Genomic DNA, 22,622 nt, shown 5'->3' with positions numbered 1-22,622 from the left:
AAATGAAAGGATTCAGAAATTGGTGGTAGTGGTAGTCGCGTGGTGATTGAAGTAGACAATGCGGCTGTTCTAGGTTGCGGTCGAAAACGCAGAGTCTGATTATCAAGCAATTCTGCTGCAACCAAGAAATGAACAAAACAAAGAGAGAATAGATCCCACACCCAAAAAAAGAAGAGAATAAGCTTTTAAAAAAGAAAATGCATTTTTGGATCTTAATCTCAATATACAATAACTTTACGAAACGGAAAAATGTGAAATAAGCTTCAATTTATTCAAATTGAATGGAAAATTTTAATCAGTTTTTGTTTGGCTAACAATTTTACGAAACGAAAAAATGTGAAATAATATCACATTCTTATCATATGTCGTCATAATTTTTATATTCTTTGGAGGAGTTGTTAATATGAAATTACACTTTTCTGTGGACACGTTTATCACCATTTCAGGCCTAAAACACAAAAATGTATATTATGTTTTTCCCAAAATCTCTTAATACCCTGGACCCCACATATCATCCCTTATCCCTACTACTTAATATAATACTACTTATTGAAAAATTCCTAAAATTATTGCAACTAGAAGACTAAAGACTGAAGTCTAGTTTCTGCAATCCGTAGTGGCGGAGTCCAAGCTTGCATTCATCACTCATCAATACTTTTTTTTTTTTTTTTTTAAACTTCAAATTTGTTGCAAAATTGCAGATCAAGATACCCTTCTTCAAATTAAGCAAAAACCCATTTCTGATTCTCGGTCAGGTACTTTTTAAATTTTTACTCTTTACATGCTTATGTTTTAATTATCTTTGATGAGCAATTCACAAGCATCCACTTCTACTGTTAATAATGATAAAAATCTCATTTTATTTTTAGATGAAGAAGATGTTTCTTTTCTGCTTAAATTAGATGTAAAATCTGATGTTATATTCCCTATTGGTAAAGAAAAAATTGAAGAAATATTTAGAGATATAGATTATAGTTGTAAGAATAATATAGGATTTGATTCTGTGAGAACTTATAGAGAAATAAGAAAAGTAGAAGATATTATAACTAAACATACGGATATACAAGAAGAAATCTCAGAAGGATTATTTAAAGGATATATAACTAAGAAAGGTCAACCTATAATCTTTGAAGAATTATTAAAATATAAAGAATATTTAAAGATATTCAAAAGATTGAAAAATATAGATATAGGACCTGATTGACAATTCCTTAAAGATATAAGATAAATCTTGCAAATAGTTTCATTAAGGGCAATATAGTACTTTTAATAAGAAAGGCTATTATGAAAAATAGGAAGAATCTACCAGCCATCTTCAAAGTTGTCCCGTTCGTTTGCCTCTTTCATGTGCCTAAATAAATATTTTTTATTTATTTATTTTTATTTTTTTTAAGAGAGGGGCGGTTTTGGGCTGGAGGCCCCCTAAAATATGAGGCCCAAGGCAGTAGCCTCACTTGCCTTGGGCCAGGGCCGGGCCTGCACAGACGGCCACTCCCACACTCTCACATACGAAAGATATTTCTCTCACTTGTCGTTGCCATGAAACCTTTAACGAGCACAGATCCCATCAATCCACTAGGTTTTGAGTCTAAGAACATAATCTAAACATGATCAACCAAAGAAATTGGCTCGGGCTAGCTCATTTCTCTCAGAAACAGTTGTCCATGAACATAATTGCAGCACATTTTATTCTTTGTTTAGTGCCTTTAATTGATGTTGAACTGCGGAATTGAGTGGATATAGGGTTTCCGTGTCTGAGTTCGATTTTCAAGACTTTTTGTGCCCTCGAACATGATTCATCATAGACCATAAACCCTACAACAGGGCTGGTGAATGAGATTTATATTGTTAAGAAGACTAATTGCCTGATAGAGGTAAACAATGGGAAGTCTCCTCATACAGTGAATTAGGAACCTCTGGGAGATGTAAAAACTACTGAAGTTGGCATTCTATCATTAATGGTGTCAATGTTCTCTACACTGAATCCAATGGGGCAAAATTCTCATGACGTTGTTACCTTTTTTTCCCCTCTAGTGTAAAATGGTTAATTATATTTACATCACCATTTTTATTTTTTCACACTACATTTAAATTGTTTTGATGGTTTTCAATGTTTTCTCATTATGACACTCGTGTAGTGGCGGACGTAAACATTTTGAGTTGGTAGAGCACAATCAAACTTGCAAAGAATAAAAATTTACGTTTATCTCAAATATCACCAAGTTTGTAAGCTTTTTTTTATCTCAACATCATTTTCATTGCTTTTATGTCGAATAATCTTTTCATTGATCATTAAAAGAAAAGGCATATTTACGTTTAAATTATCTTTCCATCACGATTAATGAAAACAATCAATTCAAGTGAAAATACAAAAACATAGCAAATTCTAAATATTACATTATTAACTGCATTCCAGTTCAAACAAAAACAAAAATCACAGCAAGAATCCATTACCATAAAATCGCCAAAAAAAGATAGGATTTGGAGCACTTGAGGGAATTCTCAATTCCATTTCATAAGAAAATACAAAAGAAATAATTTCCTAAAGCTTCAAATCTGATTTTTGAGGAAACCAACAACAAAAAATAATAATACTAATAATAATCAATTTTAAGTTGGTGGGTCAAGTGACCCACCAAGGCCCACCTTGGGTCCGCCAGTGCACTCGTGCCCATAACATTTTTTTTATCAATTCTTTTTATTATATTCAACTTTTCATTAGTCAACACATCTTGTCCTTGATGATGGTTTCTATCAACATATGTGACAGATATTGAAAGGGATGTGTTGTGTTTCAATTGAAAAAAAGAAAAGAAATCAAGTAAATCAAATCACATCGAGATGTTCAGGCATCGTGGATCACAAACTCGTTGAAAATAATAGGTTCAGGATGTAAATGCTTAAAAATAGAATGATGACCCATTTGCTACCAAGAGAACAGATTAGGGACTATTGCTGCAAAGCTATATGTAAAGAAATATTTTGTTAAGGTGAAAAGTTGGGGGCTTTTTGTTAAATTTAATTCTAGAATATGATTTGTTTGAATATCCCCGAGTACAATTTGACAACCGTGAATCGGATTGCATTCATAGCTAATGACGATTCTTACTTCATCAATAGACTTTTCTTCCCAAGGGCTGAGTTCAGAGTGAAGGAATCACTCATCCGTAGGTTACGAGAAAAAGATAATAAAATTCAATGCCATAAAATATACTATGCTCATATTTGAGCCCAATTTTTTAAAACTCCTTTTTTTTTCTTTTAAATTTATTTTTAATCACGTATTCTCTCAATAAAATAGTTTTACACGTAATCAAAAAACCTTTTTCTGCAAAAAAATGGGGTTTAGACAGAGCTTATTATTTTATAATGAATTGTCGACAATGAAATTACACATATGAGTCATCAATTTAGATAATTTTATAGTTTTGAAAATGATTTGTTCAATTTAAATGGTTGACCAAATAAATACATTCCAGAAATTATCTAATCATGTTCGTTCACTTTATAATTCCTATTAATCACGTAAAAAATAAAATTAAAGAAAGAAAAAGAATGAGCATATTTAAAAAAAAAAAAAATTATTTTACGTAAATTCTAGCTTTACATTGACACACAATTAAATTTATGTAAATTAGTTATACACATTCCATTTATTTAAATCTTAATGCTCTATTAAAATTACAATTTTTCACAAATCTTCCTAGTTCAAAGCAATACACAAATATTTAACTAACAAAATTTTGTGAAATTAAGCTATAAATTGGAAGGAAAGATCAAGGATAAAATTGAACAATTATTTTGAGATTAATGTTGAAATTGAATACATGAGCAAACTAGAGTATTAGCTAATTTTTACTTTCTCCCTGCCCCCAGGGCACATCTCCAAGTGGTAAAAGAGGAGGGTGGAGAAATCCAGCTTTGCTTGAGGCTGCTGCGTCAAGGGTTCGAATCCTGAAATATGGATTTGGCTATTGGGTAAGTGCAAGTGTACAAGCAGCCTTCCACCCTGTACCCTTGGAGGCATAACCTGCGATTTACCTCCCTCAGGATGCTGCAGGACAGGGGTGATGGGGGATCCTTAAGGTTAGGGTTTAACCTTTTTTTTTTTTTTAATTTTTACTTTCTCCCTAATGACGTTGTATCACCGGTGGGAACGGTGTCATGGGTGAAAAACTTTGGACATTTTGATTGGTACGTAAACTCTCTTCTTCAATCAGTTCGTTCTGTGTTTCCTGTTCTATGCAATTACATAGTGTGTTTTCTTTTCTACTCATAAGATCTTTATTCGGTGTAGCATGTTTGGTCAGGTTTAACGAGTTTACTTATAATTAAATTCAATTACAAATAAATGATTAATTTTTAAGAAAAAATAATAAAATTTTATTTGTCAAAATTAGAAAGAAGTTGGTTATTTGAAATACACTGATAGTAACAAAAAAAAGTCAGTTATCTAAATGCACTTCAAAAAAAAAAAAAAAAGTTATTTTAAAATGATAGCATGTTTAGTATTTTGTAATATTGAATGGACAATATTATATACATAACAAATAAATCTTTACATTTTCTTATTTAAAACATGGTTGACTAGGTTAAAACTTAAAAGTTTATCTATAATTTTTACTTATAAATAATCTAGTTTGATGAAAGTGAGAAATAATTAAGTTATTTACTTCGAGGGTGGAGCAAAAGTTATATATAAAACTTAAATTAATTTACTTGCTTCTCAACTTTAGCCAAACGTATAATTTTGTCTAACATAACAAGTTAAACATATTGTAGATTAATTTAATATTTACTTAGGCTAAACCAAACATGTCACGAACATTGAGATAGCTAAACCTTGTAATTTCTGAGGAGGAAAAATAAAATTGTATTAAATACTGGGCCAGCATTTTCTGGTTCATAAGACGCACATTTAGTTTGACACTTGACATTTTCCATTGGCAATTTCTTTGATTCTCAGCACTCCGTTTAATTTTTAATTTTTAATTATTTATTATTTATTATTATTATTATATATTTTTTTATTGCTCCTCAAAGCTTCCACGTGTCTTTACATGTTCCGTCTTTATTCGTTTTCAATAAAGGTGTGACTCACAAATAATTTTAATAATGGCTTGGATTCAAATCTTTGACCTTTTGATATCACTAGGTCGTGTATTGCATGTTATTTTAAAATACTTTATAATTGATGTAAAAGCAATGTTTGATACCAATTTATTGGAGAATTTTATAAGTTTCGGAAGAATTAAAGAAAATAAAATTTAGTATAGAAATTTAAGAGAAGAAAATTATACTCTCAAAACTCAATTTTCATGATTTAAATTTTTTGTAATGATGAAATACTATAATGAGCAATCTTTTCATATTACATTTTATACATAAAATTAATTTTTAATACATAAATTTAAATACCCATTAAAATTTTTAAATACATGAATAGAATGAATTCATCTATAATAACTCTAGATTCATGTAATTCAAGATTCATCAAGTGAAAATTCATTGAATCTAGATTAACGTGCATGTTAATTACTTGAAAATTGTATTTATTATATATCGAAAAACGAAAAGTATGGTATTATTGAAACAATTGAATTGTAGGGGGTTAAAATCGTCCAAAAAATGATTCTCCCTTTATATGATATTTTAATATATTATAGATATAACTCATTTTATTTCAAAGTTTAAATAGTTAGAAAAAGTAATACATGTATATATATAACATTGGCAATGCAATATTAAAAATTGATAAAAATTTTAAGTCAAAGTTAATAATTAATTTTAATCACATATTTTATGTACTCACAATTTTTCAACCACATGCTTAATTAAGTTTTATCAAAATTTACTAAAGATTTGATTTCAATCTACACCATATAGAATTACAATCACTTTACTAGTTCTCTGCTCCTTGATGATCGACTTTTACCCAATAAATGTTAAATATAAAGATTTTCATTGAATTTCATGTTGTAAAAATAAGAAAATGCTACCTATCTATATTCATCTCCTTGACTTTTTTCCAACTAATTTTTTAACATCTCGATACATTATCTCTTATTAGTAAACAAGTAGTAAGCACGTTGCACATCTTATTTGTCGGATGAATGATCTGCGTAACGTTTTTGAAGTATTAATACTGTTTTTGAAAATAATCAAGGTAATTGCTATTTTTAAAGGAAAAAATTAAAATTATTATACAGTACTATTCAGTATTCATTAATAAAAAAAATAAGTAATGATAGCCCCCATAGATAGGAACATCTTTGATTAAACCTCCAGTTGATAGATTACATTGAGAAATTTATTTTTAGAAAAAAAAAATTTAAAGCAAAATAATATCTATAATCTAATCCAATATTTGATTGGACGCCAAAAAATAAAATAATAAAATAATAAAAAATAAAAATCTGATTCCATTGTGATGAACCGACTTCATATACCTCTCTTTGCAACAATTATAAATTATAAAAGACACGATAGTTAGACTTCTATAATAAATTGAGAATTAACTTGGATTACTAACACCTGTACACGGGATGATTATTAGACAAAACTGCGACATAAATAAATTAATGGCATTGCATAAAATTTGGATTTTCATTCTAATGTGTGTTAAAATCAACAGCAACGGGGGAGATATACACTAACTTACTAAAATACTCCAATCTCTATCTGTTTATGAGTAATTAAAATTTTTTACCCTAATTTAAAATTTAAAAATAATCTAAATCTCATTAAACTTGGCGGGTTGGGGTTGGCCTAATCACCAGCAAATAAAAACCAACATTTTTTTCAACCTAGAACCAACATTTTCTATGTCAATATGACAGTCACAAATCAGACTACCTTCTATTAATGATCATTTTCTATAGTTTATTCTGTGTAGACGTCTCCAAGTAGAATTAGGATAATTTCCAAATAAAAAATATCATTCTTATAACTGTACTTTTATCATTGAATGAGAAAATTACATTTTTATACATTATATAACCTGCCTTATTTACACCAGTCATATGCATAAATGAAGAAAATCAATGCCTTCTTTTATAAGAAATTAACATTTAGAAAAATTTCCTTACCAAGTACATCAGTAAATAATTATCTAACAATATACAAACAACAATTAATCAAATCAACTTATGTAAAAATAAAATGAGCAAAGAAAGCATTAAATAAATTTTTTGTGTGTACAGTCATTCGGTTACATCTCAAATTATTAAAAAAGAGAAAAAAAAACTTGTAAAATTGACAGTAATAAAAAGAGCAAATACTGACATCTTTAATGCTGGTAAGAGGCTAATGAGATTTTTTAGAGAGTTGACAATCGAACTCGAAATGCTTTAGAGAATGCAAAAGATGTTTGGGTCTCAATTTTATACTTGTCTATGGAAGGAGATAACAATGAAGGTACCTTGCAAGCCGATCCGTTCCATGATGCCGAAGTCGATGCCCTGAGTCAAAGTCGTGAAGATATCCACCTTCTCTTCAAATCTCTTCCCAATCTTCTCCATTTGGTTTCCTTCTTTTCTTATCTGCCAACAAGGAAAGCTATGTATTGTGAAAAATAATTAGTATTTATCTAATTAACTTCTTTACTAGTTTCTGGCAATAGAAAGAGTATTATGCTGAGGAAATCGTGATTCTTAAATTCAATCCTTAAATGCAATAGAAGTAGTATTTATAGTTGAATAATGTTATGTAGCCTCTCTAGGGTTGCAATTCCAATTTAAGTCGCATTTAGGCGAGAGGCTAAATGAAAAATGCAATTAAATGTTCATTTATCATTTAGATGAGTCATCTAACACCATCTAAACTAGAGTAGCAATCACATTACTCATATATAATATATATCACCGAATATGATGGAGTGCTCATCTACGAAATAAAAAAAAAAAAAATAATAATCCATCTCGTTTGGTCTAAATTTTGTTAAAAATTAATAAAATATGTGATATATCATAATGGAGTTAATAGATTAATTTTAATGGTAGCTTTGTAACCTATAATTTAATTTAAGTATTCTAAAAGGAAAATCGTTTAATCACCAATGGCGTTACATTTTTCCCCACTATCTTTTGAGTCCCAAATGGCTATATGATTTTTCTATTCAATAACGAATAGAAAACATTATTACATATCATTATTTTTTGAAAACACAATTATATTTATATAGAAGTAATCATATTATTTAATATTATATTATAAACTACCATTAATTATAAATAAATAATATTATATTTCGTTTGAAGATCAACCGGCTAAAGGATGAGAACCATGTTTAATATTATAAGTTTTTGGAAAAACAAATATAATTATATAGAAGTAATCATATTATTTAACATTATATTATAAACTGACATTAATTATACATAAATAATAATATATTTCGTTTGACGATCAATTGGTTAAAGTATGAGAACCATGTTTAATATTATAAATTGCAAAATTAACTTAATGAATGAAAAATTAGGAATATTTAATAAGAATATAAATGACCAAAAAAAGAAAAAAGGACAAAATTGTAAACCACATTAGGGTATATTGAGCCTATAGCTAAATATATAAAGGTGAAATTGGTATTTAAAAGTTTCCCCTCAATCCCTACTTTTTATATACTTTAGAATTTAGATAATATATCAAATTAATGTAAATTAATGGTGATTAAAGAGTTGATAGGTTATTAGAAAATGACTTTTCATCTAATACGTATCAAGTGAACATTAGTTAAGAGAATTATTTTAACTATAATGTTTTATTTCAATCGAATCTTTTAGGAATGCAATATTCTTTTAATATGTAATATTGGGTTAAAAAAAATTATTTGTATATAATTTTATAATCTATTAATGTTGTGTATGGATAGTTTAGAATTTAAACACATATTATAATGTTAAAATAATTTATTCTATTTCATATAATGATAAGAATATAGTGAAAAATAATTGTGAGCTTAAGTGTGAAAATATACAAAGATTAATTAAATGTTTATTGCATATATAAGGTTGTGTATTTAATAAAATTTTTAGTAAAAATATAATTATCATATCATGGGGATTCATATGTAATTGTAAATTAAAACGAATTTTTAATAAGGATAAATGCAATATAATATAAAATGAAATTTTATCAAATTATATAGTAATATTCTGTATGCATTAATTTTATTACATTAAATTTAAATAAGGGTAAATATAACACATTAATGCAAACTTTCAATATTTTATTATTATTATTATTATTATTATTATTATTATTATTATTATTATTATTATTATTATTATTATTATTATTATTATTTGGTTTTGTAAACCATGAAGGTATATTGGATATATAGCTATATATATAAGGGTAAAAGTGGTATTCAAATTTTTTCCTTAATTCCCACTTTAATATTGTAGATAAATAGACGTCATTTTAAAAACGATATCACGTGTGTGTTTCACCCATTAACATTTGTGGGTCTCTCTTATAAATCTCAGCCAAGCATGAATTAATTAATAAAAAAACATACAATTTGGTTTTTAGATTAATTACTCATTATCGATGCCTAGGTTGTTTCTTTCCTATTATGCAAAATTGCCGCAGTTTGTAAGCAAGTAATCTCGGATGCGGTATTATAATATATTGGGTAATTGGCACAAAATGTCCTTACCTTTCAAGTCTATTGTGAAAAACGTCCCTACCTTTCATTTTTTGGCATTTTTGCCCTCATTTCAACCTTTCTTTGCGCTGGACGTCCTTCCGTCCATATTCCGTCAGTTTTTCTGTTAATTAAAGGGTAATTGGCACAAAACATCCCTACCTTTCAAGTCTATTGTGGAAAACGTCCCTACCTTTCATTTTTTTGCATTTTTGCCCTCATTTCAACCTTTGCGCTGGACGTCCTTCCGTCCATATTCCGTCAGTTTTTCCGTTAATTAAATACAAAAATACCTTTTTCTTTCCATAAACAAGGGTAAAATTGTCCTCACCCACTTCACCCATTTTTCCCGCCATCAACTTAGTCCATAAGTAACAGTAGCAGCAACATGAATCTGAAACTGCTACTGTTACTTATGGATTAAGTTGATGGCGGGAAAAAGGGGTGAAGTGGGTGAGGACAATTTTACCCTTGGTTATGGAAAGAAAAAGGTATTTTGGTATTTAATTAACGAAAAAACTGACGGAATATGGACGGAAGGACGTCCAGCGCAAAGAAAGGTTGAAATGAGGGCAAAAATGTCAAAAAATGAAAGGTAGGGACGTTTTCCACAATAGACTTGAAAGGTAGGGACGTTTTGTGCCAATTACCCGAATGTTTAACGGAAAAACTGACGGAATATGGACGGAAGGACGTCCAGCGCAAAGAAATGTTGAAATGAGGGCAAAAATGCCAAAAAATGAAAGGTAGGGACGTTTTTCACAATAGACTTGAAAGGTAGGGACGTTTTGTGCCAATTACCCTAATATATTTGTACTCTGTAGTACTTAATTTCTTGGCTTAATAGTTAAAAGCATTGCTGAATTGTACTTAACTGATGTTTAGTGCAATATAATATTGCTTAGTTAATGCTAATACAGGCCATAGAAAGAGTTACAAATCTTTCAAGTAAATTTGCGTATGTTATTGTTTTCTTACTAATAGCTTAAAAAAAAAAAAAAAAAACCCTTATTTCGACTGTATATGAGTTAAATTAATTAATTAATTTCTTACATATACTTTGACAAAAATAACATCATTTATTTCAGAATTTAATTATAAGTAAATATTAAGCTTAGCCAAACATGCCATATCATTAAATATTTAGTCAGCTTTTTTCCTCAAATGAATGCTAATTATCTATATAAGCCTTCTTTTGGCAAAATTTATAGACCATTTACAAATGATTAAACTTTATTTTTAATTACATATTTCAATGGACCAACACATACTATTCACTTATTTATCACTCTTTCTACCTATTTATAAATCCTTTCAATCGGAGGCTAAATTGCAGGTTGACCACGAACATGGAGCACATATGAAATCATAGATTTAGAAAGTCTATGCGGAATCATCGAATTAGGGTTTATACCATTAGAAAAAAAGTGTTTCTCAGCCTAAATGGAAAGCCTAAAAGTAAAGAATTTTACTAAAATCTTTAGGATTCTGTACCACTTTTTCCTATCAAGTTTAGCTAGCAAACTCCACTTTTTTTAACTCATGAATGAATGCACAAATTCTGTGCTGTGTTCATTTTTGTTTTTATTTAATGATGAAATTTTAAAGCAGGTGAAAACTTTCTTTGGGCAAGTTATTTTCTCTCTTTGATCAATGATGTCAAAGAGATTTATGTTTGATTAGAAACTTTTTGCAACTCTATTTGATTTAGATTATAATTAGCTAGTAAAGATAAAATGAAATAACACCTCCGTCTATCTTCACAAAAGAGAATGATTTGTAGCAGACTGATAATCAACGTATAAGACAAGAAGGAAGTTCTCTTCTATGCTATGTGAATACTTTGTTACCTATTTCTCTGAAACATGGAATTGCTCTCTCTCTCTCTCTCTCTCTCTCTCTCTCTCTCTATATATATATATATATATATCATTTTTGAAATTGTTCAATGAGTAAAGGTGATATCTAGATTGTTGGACAATCTTGTGTAAATATATACTTGAACTTGAACTGATGTGAAGAATTTGTGTTTATTTATATTTCGTCTTCAACTCGTGTCTTCGAGTACAAGCTAAATCATCTTTTTCATCAAAAGCTTTACATGTTTAATGTACCACATATAGATGACTATGCAACGTGATCTACAACCTTTGCCTCGTTACATGTTTAACTACTTCGCTAAAAACTAAAATTTTAAATATTTAAAAAACTTATTTACTTTTTATCTTCTATACGTAGCTAGTTAATAAAGGAATCTTAATTGCGAAAAAAAGAAGCAGGTTAACTGCTCCAAAGCCTTTTCTTTGTTAATTTTAGTAATAGCAATACGAATAAATAAATATTAATGTTCTAAGCATAATATACACTCCACATGCTTATCTAGTTAATAACCTTTTGTATTGTTGTGGTCTATGGTTTCTACTTAAAAGTTTTTAAAAAGCTATGGCATATTCAGAAAAAAAAAGTGATGGGCTTAATTGGAGGAAGTGTAAATGGCAGAATATGAATATATCTCTTGTTATTGCAACAAATCTATAATATATAATTCTCTTATAAAGCCACCTTTCCATTCCAGAAAACCCATGAGCCGTTCTTGCCTCAGAGGTAGCACGTAGAAAGTTTTCCTACACCCCCACCACCCCCCTCCCCCCAAATTAAGGGTTGGAGGGCAATTCTTGATTTCTTCATTGGAGATGTTAAGCACTAAAGTTGCTCAACTTGTCATTTTTATATGTAGTTCATGCATTTTGATATGCTTTTGTTGAATGATGTAATTAAATTTCTAAAGAGAGCTTACTTCAGTTCACTAATGGGGGGCAGTAGGATTCAATTAGCTGCTGACTCATTCATCCAAATGCTGAGTTATATGAGATTTACACAGTAACTGCGTGAATGATGCGGGAGACAAGTTGAATCTTAAGCTTCCTATACTTGGACTGAAGGGAGCTCCCTTTACTGTTTTCTTTTCATTTATTCTAGATTCAGTTTTATTCAGTCCTATAGTCTCACAGAAGGTTTAAATGGTACTCAACTCAATAAGTCATTCAGTTACATAGCAACCTGAAATATATGCCTCATCCAGTCATTTTTATCCTCCAACAGTGTAAATTTAAGGGCCTTTTGTCCTTGTCTAAGGAGTATTGAATCTTTAAATATTGGTTTAGTTAGGGTTCTTGCAAGCTTTGTCTCAAAACGGGATATGCACAATGTCTAACGGTGCGCAGGAATACTTGGTATCCTGTCTTACTTTCTCCTAAGGCTTTCGTCTCTCAATCTCATTGTCTAGCTAACACTGCTTCAACTGTTGTTGTCTTCATTTTGTAATTTCTTCATCACTATGACTACTAACAAAATTGTTGCCTATATATTTCTTGTTCAGCAGGTAAATTTATTGTTAATTTGCAGAATTTTATGAGCATGGTCTGGTCTCTCAACTTGGAATCCAGCAGATTTACGGTTTCTCAAAAGCTCGCGCTCAACGGCAATGGTTTCTTGGGGGTTGATAAGTTTATTGCAACAAGTTCCTAGACATGTCGTCTGGTCCCTTCAATTACCAAAATATCCTCAAGTGCTGGCTGCTTTGGCTTAGATGGAATCTTTATGTTAATTAATATGGATTCCAATTTTTTTTTTTCTGCCTTACATATTTTTGTTTAACAATCTTTTGATGAAGATATCAACATTAGGGTTTCCATTTAAAAGTTGCAAAGGATCTTTTTTTTCAGGAGAATATGTATTAGTCCGTATATGGGTCTGTTGAATTCAAGCACAACATATATAGTGCAATAATAAAAAATTAATCGTATCAATACGATTAATCTCGTGTATCAAATGCATTGAATGTACATATTAAGCAAAGTTATAGAAATTTCCTATGATATGTGCAAATAAGATAATAGAAAACGATCTCTCTCTCTTTTTTCATTTTTTCCCCATTAATATCTTATATTGTATATTCCATCTCAATCCAATGATCTATAAAGATATTAAGAACTAAATTAAATGATACTCTTTGTTTAAATAGTAGAGATTTCTCTTGTAATTAATTTGTGGCTTGAGAGTAATTAATTGGGTTTATAGTGATTTCGAAAATTTAAGAAAGTTTTAAATTTCTTCTTAGCATAGGGCTTAGGATAAGCTATGAAGCATAGCAAAGTAGTCCTGCCATTGATCAAGTTGAACCAAAGACATACATATAAAGAGAATGTTTAATGTTGAACATGTATTAATGTGCACGATACTAACCCAACATTTGATACCCATTCTCTCATCAAACTCATTTTTAACTATACATTTTATCAATTTTTATCAAAATTTACTTAAAATCTAATTTTTTAACTAGACCAAATTGAGACAAAATGAAAGCACCGCGTTACGGTAACGTGAGCATAACAAAATTTCGTTATCCCTAACACTACCGTAATGATTATAAAAAATCAAGAAAGATTTAAAATGAGTTAAGAATGAGTTATGATGCATCACAAATTATTTCATTCCATTTTTCAACTAGATTCAACTTTGTTATACGACTTTTCATTTACTTTAACCATTAGATCCGCGATCTGGTAAGCCATTGTATTTCTACACTCGTTTGAATCACCACTAAGAGAGATTTTTTTAGAATCTTTTAATGAAACCCTAAAAAATTGTAGCTTAATTAAGGGAAAGACAGAAAGCATAATTAAAAATGAATGAAGTGGCTTCTTTTTTTGTAGCACACACCAGACCAGAGCAGAAAAGGTTCCTTGTGCCTCTTCTCCTTCCCCAGCCAACGATTGACAGCTGCCCGTCTGGTCTTGTGGTTTCTCCTTTCCCTAAAGCATCTTTGAATGGATACTGCATAGACACACACACACACAGACTTCTAGAAAATTAGCAAAATACTAAATTTGGATGCTTAACAAAGGATATATATCCTTGTCATGTATTTGAAAAGCTTGAAAAGAAAAAAATGAAGGGTTCTGATAGAATTTTTAGTATGGCCATAGTTTTTCTCTGTATTTTCTGAGATGGTCTGTAAAATTATGCTCGTCTTAAATGAAATAGAAATATGGTCAACTTTCATCGATCTCCGTTTGTTCATGTGGTTTTTCTTAAGACAAAATGGCAAATAAAACATTATTCTAGACATAAATTTTCATTCATTATTTTTGTTGGTGAAAATTATTGTGGAGAAAAAGAATTCATAAAAAAATTCGAAAGTATTTGTTTTATTTTATTTTTGGAAATCGGTGAAGGTAATGCCAATCACTTACAGAATTTCAAATTTATTATCCAGTCATTTTCATCGTAATTATTTTTATTACTTTATTTACCAACAAAAACTATGTTGGCCATCTTAAATTATTTTCTGTAATTCTATTTTATTACCGACAGAATTTTCAATAGGTAGTATTTATTTATTTTTTACTTTATACGCAAAAATTTAATAAGATATTTTTTAAAATTATTTCCCACGGAAAACTCTTTCAAAATATTCTTTATTAATTATTTCATTGTCATTTGTTACTAATGGCTATTCTCTCGGCAATATTTATTATTATTATTATTATTACTTTTTTTACAAATAGAATGTTCGTCTATTATAAAGTAAATATGTTAAAACAATTTATTTATTTATTATTGACAGAAAATTCTTAAAAAGGACGAAATCCATTGATAAAGCTATATGGAATGGAAAAATGAGTCCTCGTCAATACCGAAAACATAATCATGTTGTTAAAATTATTTGTTTGATTTTTAAATCTGAAAGTATCAAACCATCTTGATTTTTCTCATAATAAATCAACAGAGGGATTCAAGAAACCTCAAGCTAACCCACAAACTACTAGTGAAGAGCACAAGAATAATTGTCTACCCCAAAATCTTATGCAATACAAGAAGGCTGAACTTTCTCATTTTTGTACGAGATTGATTGTTTTTGAAATAATTCGTTGAAAAAAGTAATTCAGCATCTCAACGGTGACATTCAGCATGATTCAATCATCTCTCATTGATTCTTCTTGCCGTGCCTCTTTCAATACTTGAACTCTTTCTTCTATATCAAGAATCATCAAAATAAGCAAGAATACTATTTTTACGAAAAATGTAATTTATCGAGTAGTCTTGAGTACTCTAGAACCCTCAATGATTTGGTAGGTTGAGAAAGATTGATCACGATTTGATTTTTGACTGCCTATGCTTTTTGCGATGCTTTGGTCAAATTGTAACTAGGGTACTCTACGCCCCCCTTGCTCTCACCTTCGTCTATGCTGCCTCCACTCCTGCTATTACCATCATATGTGCTAGTGAACAAACTTCTCATTTCAAGGTCGCGAAAAGACAACTGCACTGCTCGCTTCATTGAGATGCCAGCAGTGCTCTCACTTCCAATGAACTTCGTTGCCCTTTTGACAAATGGCATCATGAGATCAAAAACAGCACCATCACATTGGATGTACGACAAGATTGAGATCATCAACAACCCTTTTAACTTTAATTTCTATGCTGACATCGATGATTGCTGGTTTTATCTTTGTTGGTATGCTATGCTACTTAGTTTTCTATATCACCAGTGACCAAAGTTGTATCTTATACACATTCCATCGTGTACATTCTTCTTGTTTCAATAAAGAAGAATTCTGTACTCGATCTTAAATTTATTAAACGCGAATATAATTCAATTTTGGCTGTGATTTGACATAATGTGCTCCAAACATAAAATCCAAGTGAGATATGTTTTGTTTTATGCTGTAGGACCTAATGTTCCAACAGTTTCGATAAAGCTTTAAGACAGGAAAAAATAAATAAAATTTTTATTTTTCTATTCCCAATGTCTTTTCAAGTATCGTTTGGAAGATCTTGAACAGTAGTAGTAATTTATTTCTAATGTATATATGTCAACAGCGGCCAATTAATTTCTATTGCACTTAATTTCACTCTCTACATTAACAGCGTTCTATTAGTTATACTTAATTATATATTGTTCGAAAAAATTTATTTGATTTGGAGTATGAAGGGAGGAAGACTAATGGATTCATAGCCTCTTCTCTACTAATAGTTTTTCGAGTTCTCTATTATCCATCTTGAGCATCATTGAGAGAAGTTTAATATGCAAAATAATTCTACCCTTAGATAAATTTACTAAATTTGCCAAATAATTTTGATATAACACCTTATAGTTTTGAGCTTTGAAATTTAGTTTGAAAGGAAAAATATAGCCCCTATTTGGTTCTAATAAAAATTAGATTACTGGTAATTTTGATAAAAGTTGGTGAAATGTGTGACTGAAAAGTTGATAAAAGTCTTTTTTACGCTAAAAAAAAGGAAGAAAAAAAAGAAACATGTGATTGAAATTGAATTTTATAAAAAATGAGTTTCGAGAAATGGGGGTCAAACAGGGACATAGTCTAGAACAATATGTAATTTTATTTTATTTTTGGTCCAAAACAAAAGAAAAAACGAAAATAAATTAGTTATGATTCAGATTGCAGATTTATTATATAATATATACTGATCCATTTATTACACATTATTTGTAATTGACAACATGAAAGAGAGTTGCATAGCTTAGTAATTCAATCTATGACCAACAAATATGCAGCAGCAAGACTCGAACCCTTGAAATTTTTAGATGGGATCATTAAGTCCTGCAAGGCCGCAGAAAAGATAAGGGAAGAATATATAATCAGCAGATATACATCAAACCATCACCACATTTTTGATAGGCTGTACTGATCAGGATTCGGAAGTATGACAGATGATTCGAGTTGCTTTTTGAACAATACACAATACTGGACAGTCTATCTTATCAAACAAGCTATAAAATATGTTCATTGAAGGGAAAATCAAGAAGCAACAAAGGTAATAAATGTTCTTGGTTTTGTTCAGTTTGTTGCCTTTAAACTCCTCTTTTTACATGGAGAAAATATTTTTTTAGGGAATACATTAACCTAATGTGTAAATGTGCAGTGCAAGTGAGAAAGTAAACTTTATTTCTAGGATAAATAGATATGTACAAGCTTTAGTGCACAAAATCTTTCACTCACTCTTACATATGTGCGGGTCCCAGGTGAATTTTAAAAATGACGACTTGTGATCCCCACCCTTTGTTATGAGTAGTGAGTAAACCATTTTGTAAAAAGTGTGAGTACATGTAGACTTGTCCTTAGTTCTAAAGGTTAATGAAGCCTTTATTACATTTTAACATACACTTCGCTAAAAAATTTGAGCGTATTTCGATCTACACATGACAATTTGTCAACTCCGTATTTCAACAAAAGCAATATTACTTTTCTTTTTCATAAATTAATGAAAATGACTAGCATATAAACATAACGATAAAGAAAAGGGAAACAAGGCAGGTAGTGTACTTGGGTTCTCAAGAAGATCCCAAAAGCTTCTTTATATCTTCCTGCAAAAGAAAGAGAAATGGAAGAAGTAAAATAATCAACCACATATAATTACACCTGCTAATGAGTGTTTTGAGATTCAAAATTCACATTGAAGAAATTCAAAAATATCTTGAGCGTTGTCAAACCCCATCTTTGATTCCTAATTTCTTTTCCATGTTGTAAATGGCCTGGCCAAGATCTAGCAAGGCCGTGCCGGTCTGGCTCTCCAGACCTCCGACTGAATCTTTATCTTTTTTCACAAAAACATAAAATTAAACCACTGTTGGGCCAGGCCAAAGGGTGGTGCCTGGCACAGACCGCTTCACAGCTCTAGAAAAATAACAAGAATAAAGGAAAGAAATAAAAATAGTCCTACCTCAATTTGTAGAGGAGACGTCCTAGGAGCGTATCTCTCCACAACTTTTCCTTCTCTGTTCACGAGAAACTTTGTAAAATTCCATTTGATTGCATCTACAAATAATCCACCCTTTTCCGACTTTAAGAACTTGTAGAGGGGTGCAGCATTCTTTCCATTGACCTCAATCTATAATATCATAGAAGTTATTCCATCAAAAGTTTCATCGAGTGTATTCCTTGAGCGAAGAGTCTATAGCAATATCAGAACTCAGAAGCAGCATAGACGGGGAACAACATAGAGAATGTTTGGCTGAGCATGGTAAGTAAATCAAACTTTCTTTCGAGTGACAAATTTTCAATGCATGTTGTGGAAAATTTACATTTTTCTTACTGTACGTCTTCAAGTAGCCATTGGCATAAATTCCCACAAGACTAAAGTTTCAAGCATTTACAAGGGTCACATATCATGAATAATGTAACCAATTTCAAAATTTCTTGAAAAGAAATACCTTGTCAAATATTGGGAATTCTGCCTTAAATCTAGTGCATGCAGTTTCCTGAATTTCCTCATTAGTTCCAGGTTCTTGCCAAGCAAACTGATTGCAAGGAAATGCTAGAATTTCAAAACCTGAGAAAGAATTCAGCATTGGCTTGATGACCTCAGAAAGTTACCAAGAGAAGATAAATAGGCATTAGCCTTAAAAATGTCACACAAGAATGGTTAACAAACCTTGGTCCCTGTACTTCTCGTACAAAATGTTCAATTCTTTGTAATTTGACTGTGTTAAACCACTGTAAAGAGGGAGATACAGAGCACGCACTAAGGTTCAGCAGATTTAAATTATTACATTTTTTAACTTATACAAGACGAAGAATAGGCATAGATAAGGAGAAAAGCACTCGGAGAAACTTGAAATTAAATTAACCAAACAAAACTTACTTAGCCCCCGTTTGGCCCCTTTAAAATTCTTCAATTTAATTTAATTTTTTCTTTTTCCTACTTTCAACCACACAATTTTCAATAAAATAATATCACATTCAAATCGAAAACTTTTCAACCACACAATCTTCAAAAAAATAATATTCCCCCCATCATAAATCCAAATAATGAGGCCAAACGGGGGCTTAAAAGTAATTCTTTTGAAAAATTATGTCGAGACAAACCTTTCTAAAGAAGTTACTTCTACGCTTAGACAAACAGCCAACCATGTTGCTTTTCACGTACCATTTAGAAGCAACGTTCACTATGAGAAGAACCTTCCCCTCGTAAGAGCTCAGCGGCACATCGTCTCCATGAATATCCTGTTCTTTAATTTAATGAAAATCCAGGTATGCAATAGAATCTTGGCAAAGAACACTAATAAAGTCAAATCTTGGAAGATCTTGGAAGGGGGAAATGCAAAATTAGAAATCAGATCCCTTTTTGGAATGGAACTCCAAAGTTGAGCAAAATCAACAAAAATTATTAACAACTAGACAAAAAATATTACTGATGTATTGATGAGAACTAGTGTAACGAGAACTTGTCATCAATTGGACTGATCTAAAATTTTGTTGTTTAATTCATAACTAACAAATATATTAAAATAAAGAAGCCGTCAACAATACAAAAATTCACAATTGAAATTGTTAATTGCTTACATAATTATATAATCATTTGCTGATGGAAAGAACCAACAGTTGTTCACTTTAACAATGGTGTTGACATTAAGGAACTGCAATTATGACCTTGAAATAATTTTCTTTGTTTCATTATCATACGTGCAAGAGAAATCAACAAAAGTTCAACAGAAATCACATATTTACTATGTAAAGTTGCCTATAATCGATCAAAATTGTAAAAATCATCGAAAATTGACATAGATTATAACAAATTTAGGGTTTTGTGCAAAGAAAAAATTAGAAAATAATACAAAGGAATTTAATTTATAAATATTTGAGTATCTCCATTGGTGTCGACAATGATGATTGACGGTGTGGCAGTGATGAGTAGGTTAGGGTTTGGTTGGGCTGAATCCCATTTGGATTTTGGGAAAATTACAGAAATTATGTGTTTTCAAGATTTCAATTCATACCATTCTTTCTCTTAACAACTATATTTTCCATTCTCATTCTCGCGAAAATAAAAAACAAACGCGGCCTAAGAGTTATAAATTTTTCTTTCAAAATAAAACCACGATCAAAAGCAGAACCAAAAAATCTTCGATTGAATTAATTACACCCATACCTTGACAGTGAAATCGTAAATGGATTTTGGGGCTTGTTCTTGTTCAGACATAGTATCAGCAACTTGATATCTGTAATAAAACAGTAAGGCAATTCCAAAAACGCTAAGAGATGCCCAATAATCCAAGATTATAAAACTCGAGAAATTTATATTCAACTTGGGTATATAAATTCAAAGCTTTGCTGGAGAAACGGGACTACGGGATGTCATGTGATGTTTACTTCATCCGCCAGCGCCGTTGGTAGTTGAAAGAAATACATCTACTAAATGATTGGAGTAAACATTTTGACATGTTTCTAGAAGAGCTTACGGAGAATCAATTAAAAACTCAAATTATGGGTCCTGTTTTGACTACACTACCTTCTATTGATAGAATAATGCATAAAAGCCTTTTTTGAATTTTTGGCCCTTATCGTATTCACATTTTGTGTTTTTTTAGACCAATCTTTGAATTTTGACAAAAGCAAAACTATATCAACGTTTCATTTGGGAAAATGATCATTTCCGTGCACAGCCATTTAATGCTACCTTGTAACAAAATGTTGTGTGTACTCGGAGGATAGGGGCAGAACAAGGTGACGTCAACTCTATGATATTCTACAAAATTTTTGTAACTTTTTTATCAAATAGAAAATCGATGTCTTCCTTAAAAAATATAAAATGCTAAAAGTATGATAGATTTAAGCAAATGATATATATCTGCTAGTCAAAAAAATATAAAATAAAATAAAATAAAATCTAATTTGTACACTTATTATACGCGAGTACCAAAAAACTTTAACAACCTGTAATTTCAAACAATTGAAATTTTGTCCCAAAAAAATACAATATAAATAATGAGTGTAAGTCATTGATCTCAAAATACTATTTTAAATTAACATCATTCTCTATACCAACTAAAGTGGGAAAATCAACATGAAATATCAAGAGTCCAAAGAAATTGGATTAATTTAATATCCATATTCGGCTCGCTTCAGTAATATATACTTATAATAATATTAATTTCTAAGAAATAAGTTTTTAACATATATCTTTTTCACTTGTAAAATTAAATATAGAGCAAGTTACTTATTTTGATATATATATATATAATTAACATCATTCTCTATACCAACTAAAGTGGGAAAATCAACATGAAATATCAAGAGTCCAAAGAAATTGGATTAATTTAATATCCATATTCGGCTCGCTTCAGTAATATATACTTATAATAATATTAATTTCTAAGAAATAAGTTTTTAACATATATCTTTTTCACTTGTAAAATTAAATATAGAGCAAGTTACTTATTTTGATATATATATATATATAAAATGATATATTCTGTTAAAGAGAGTCCTTCGCTTAAATTGCTTTGAATGGGTAAATCAATCATTTGTCCTTGAGGGTCCGACATTAAGCCTCTCATACCTACTAATTGATGTACCTGAGATGCATTTCCTCTAGCTCCCGAAAAAGACATTAGATGAACTGGATTAAAGGGGTCAGTCATCCTAAAATTAGGATTCATTTCTTGTCGCAAATATTCACTTGTAGCATACCATATATATATAACTTAGTCAAACATACATGAAATAAGATATCTAATTTTTGATGGGTTAATATGGTTAATTTGGGAGAAAATTTATAAATAAGAAATTAAGTATGACATATTTCAAAATTAAGGAAATAAATTTCAAACTTCAAAAATCAGATTTTTATTAAAATTTATTTATCATTAAATTAATTAATTAATTATATTTAAGTCACATATCTATACAATTTGGTCACAGATTAATAATTTAATTAATCACTTATTTTTTGTTGGTCACAAATCAGAAATTTTATGTCACATTATTTTATGATCATAATTCGAAAAATTTGTAAATCACAGTTTGTTCATCGATCACAAATAAAAAATAATTAATTAGTCACGGATTAATTTTTAGTCACAACTTATCAAATTATTTGTCACACCCTATTTTTTTGTCACAAATCAAAAAATTTATAAGTCACATATTATTTTTCACTCACGAAT

The 22,622-nt window shown here is 29.9% G+C and overlaps 1 protein-coding gene across 3 annotated transcripts; it reads right to left on the bottom strand.

Moving 5' to 3' along the window:
* Nucleotides 1-17,085: 17,085 nt before the first annotated feature.
* On the bottom strand, nucleotides 17,086-20,930 carry LOC111368465 (probable glutathione peroxidase 2). Of its 3 annotated transcripts, none has more exons than XM_022989709.1 (7): nucleotides 20,606-20,920; nucleotides 19,604-19,680; nucleotides 19,109-19,170; nucleotides 18,888-19,006; nucleotides 18,398-18,565; nucleotides 18,001-18,041; nucleotides 17,086-17,277 (listed from the first exon to the last, which is right to left on the bottom strand). In XM_022989709.1, exons 1-6 carry the CDS (start codon nucleotides 20,654-20,656, stop codon nucleotides 18,009-18,011), a joined length of 510 nt encoding a protein of 169 aa, XP_022845477.1. In that variant the 5' UTR covers nucleotides 20,657-20,920; the 3' UTR covers nucleotides 17,086-17,277; nucleotides 18,001-18,008. The 3 variants fall into 3 exon arrangements, with proteins under 3 accessions (XP_022845477.1, XP_022845476.1, XP_022845475.1); XM_022989708.1 differs by lacking the exons at nucleotides 17,086-17,277; nucleotides 18,001-18,041 and adding an exon at nucleotides 18,089-18,271 and having other exon boundaries at nucleotides 20,606-20,675; nucleotides 20,806-20,930; XM_022989707.1 differs by lacking the exons at nucleotides 17,086-17,277; nucleotides 18,001-18,041 and adding an exon at nucleotides 18,090-18,271 and having other exon boundaries at nucleotides 20,606-20,924.
* Nucleotides 20,931-22,622: the final 1,692 nt, after the last annotated feature.

Source organism: Olea europaea, chromosome 19 (assembly GCF_002742605.1).
Source record: "Olea europaea var. sylvestris chromosome 19, O_europaea_v1, whole genome shotgun sequence".
In the NCBI taxonomy this organism is placed as follows: Eukaryota; Viridiplantae; Streptophyta; class Magnoliopsida; order Lamiales; family Oleaceae; genus Olea; species Olea europaea.
The sequence above is the reverse complement of the archived record's forward strand: the minus strand, read 5'-3'. Positions and strand labels throughout refer to the sequence as shown.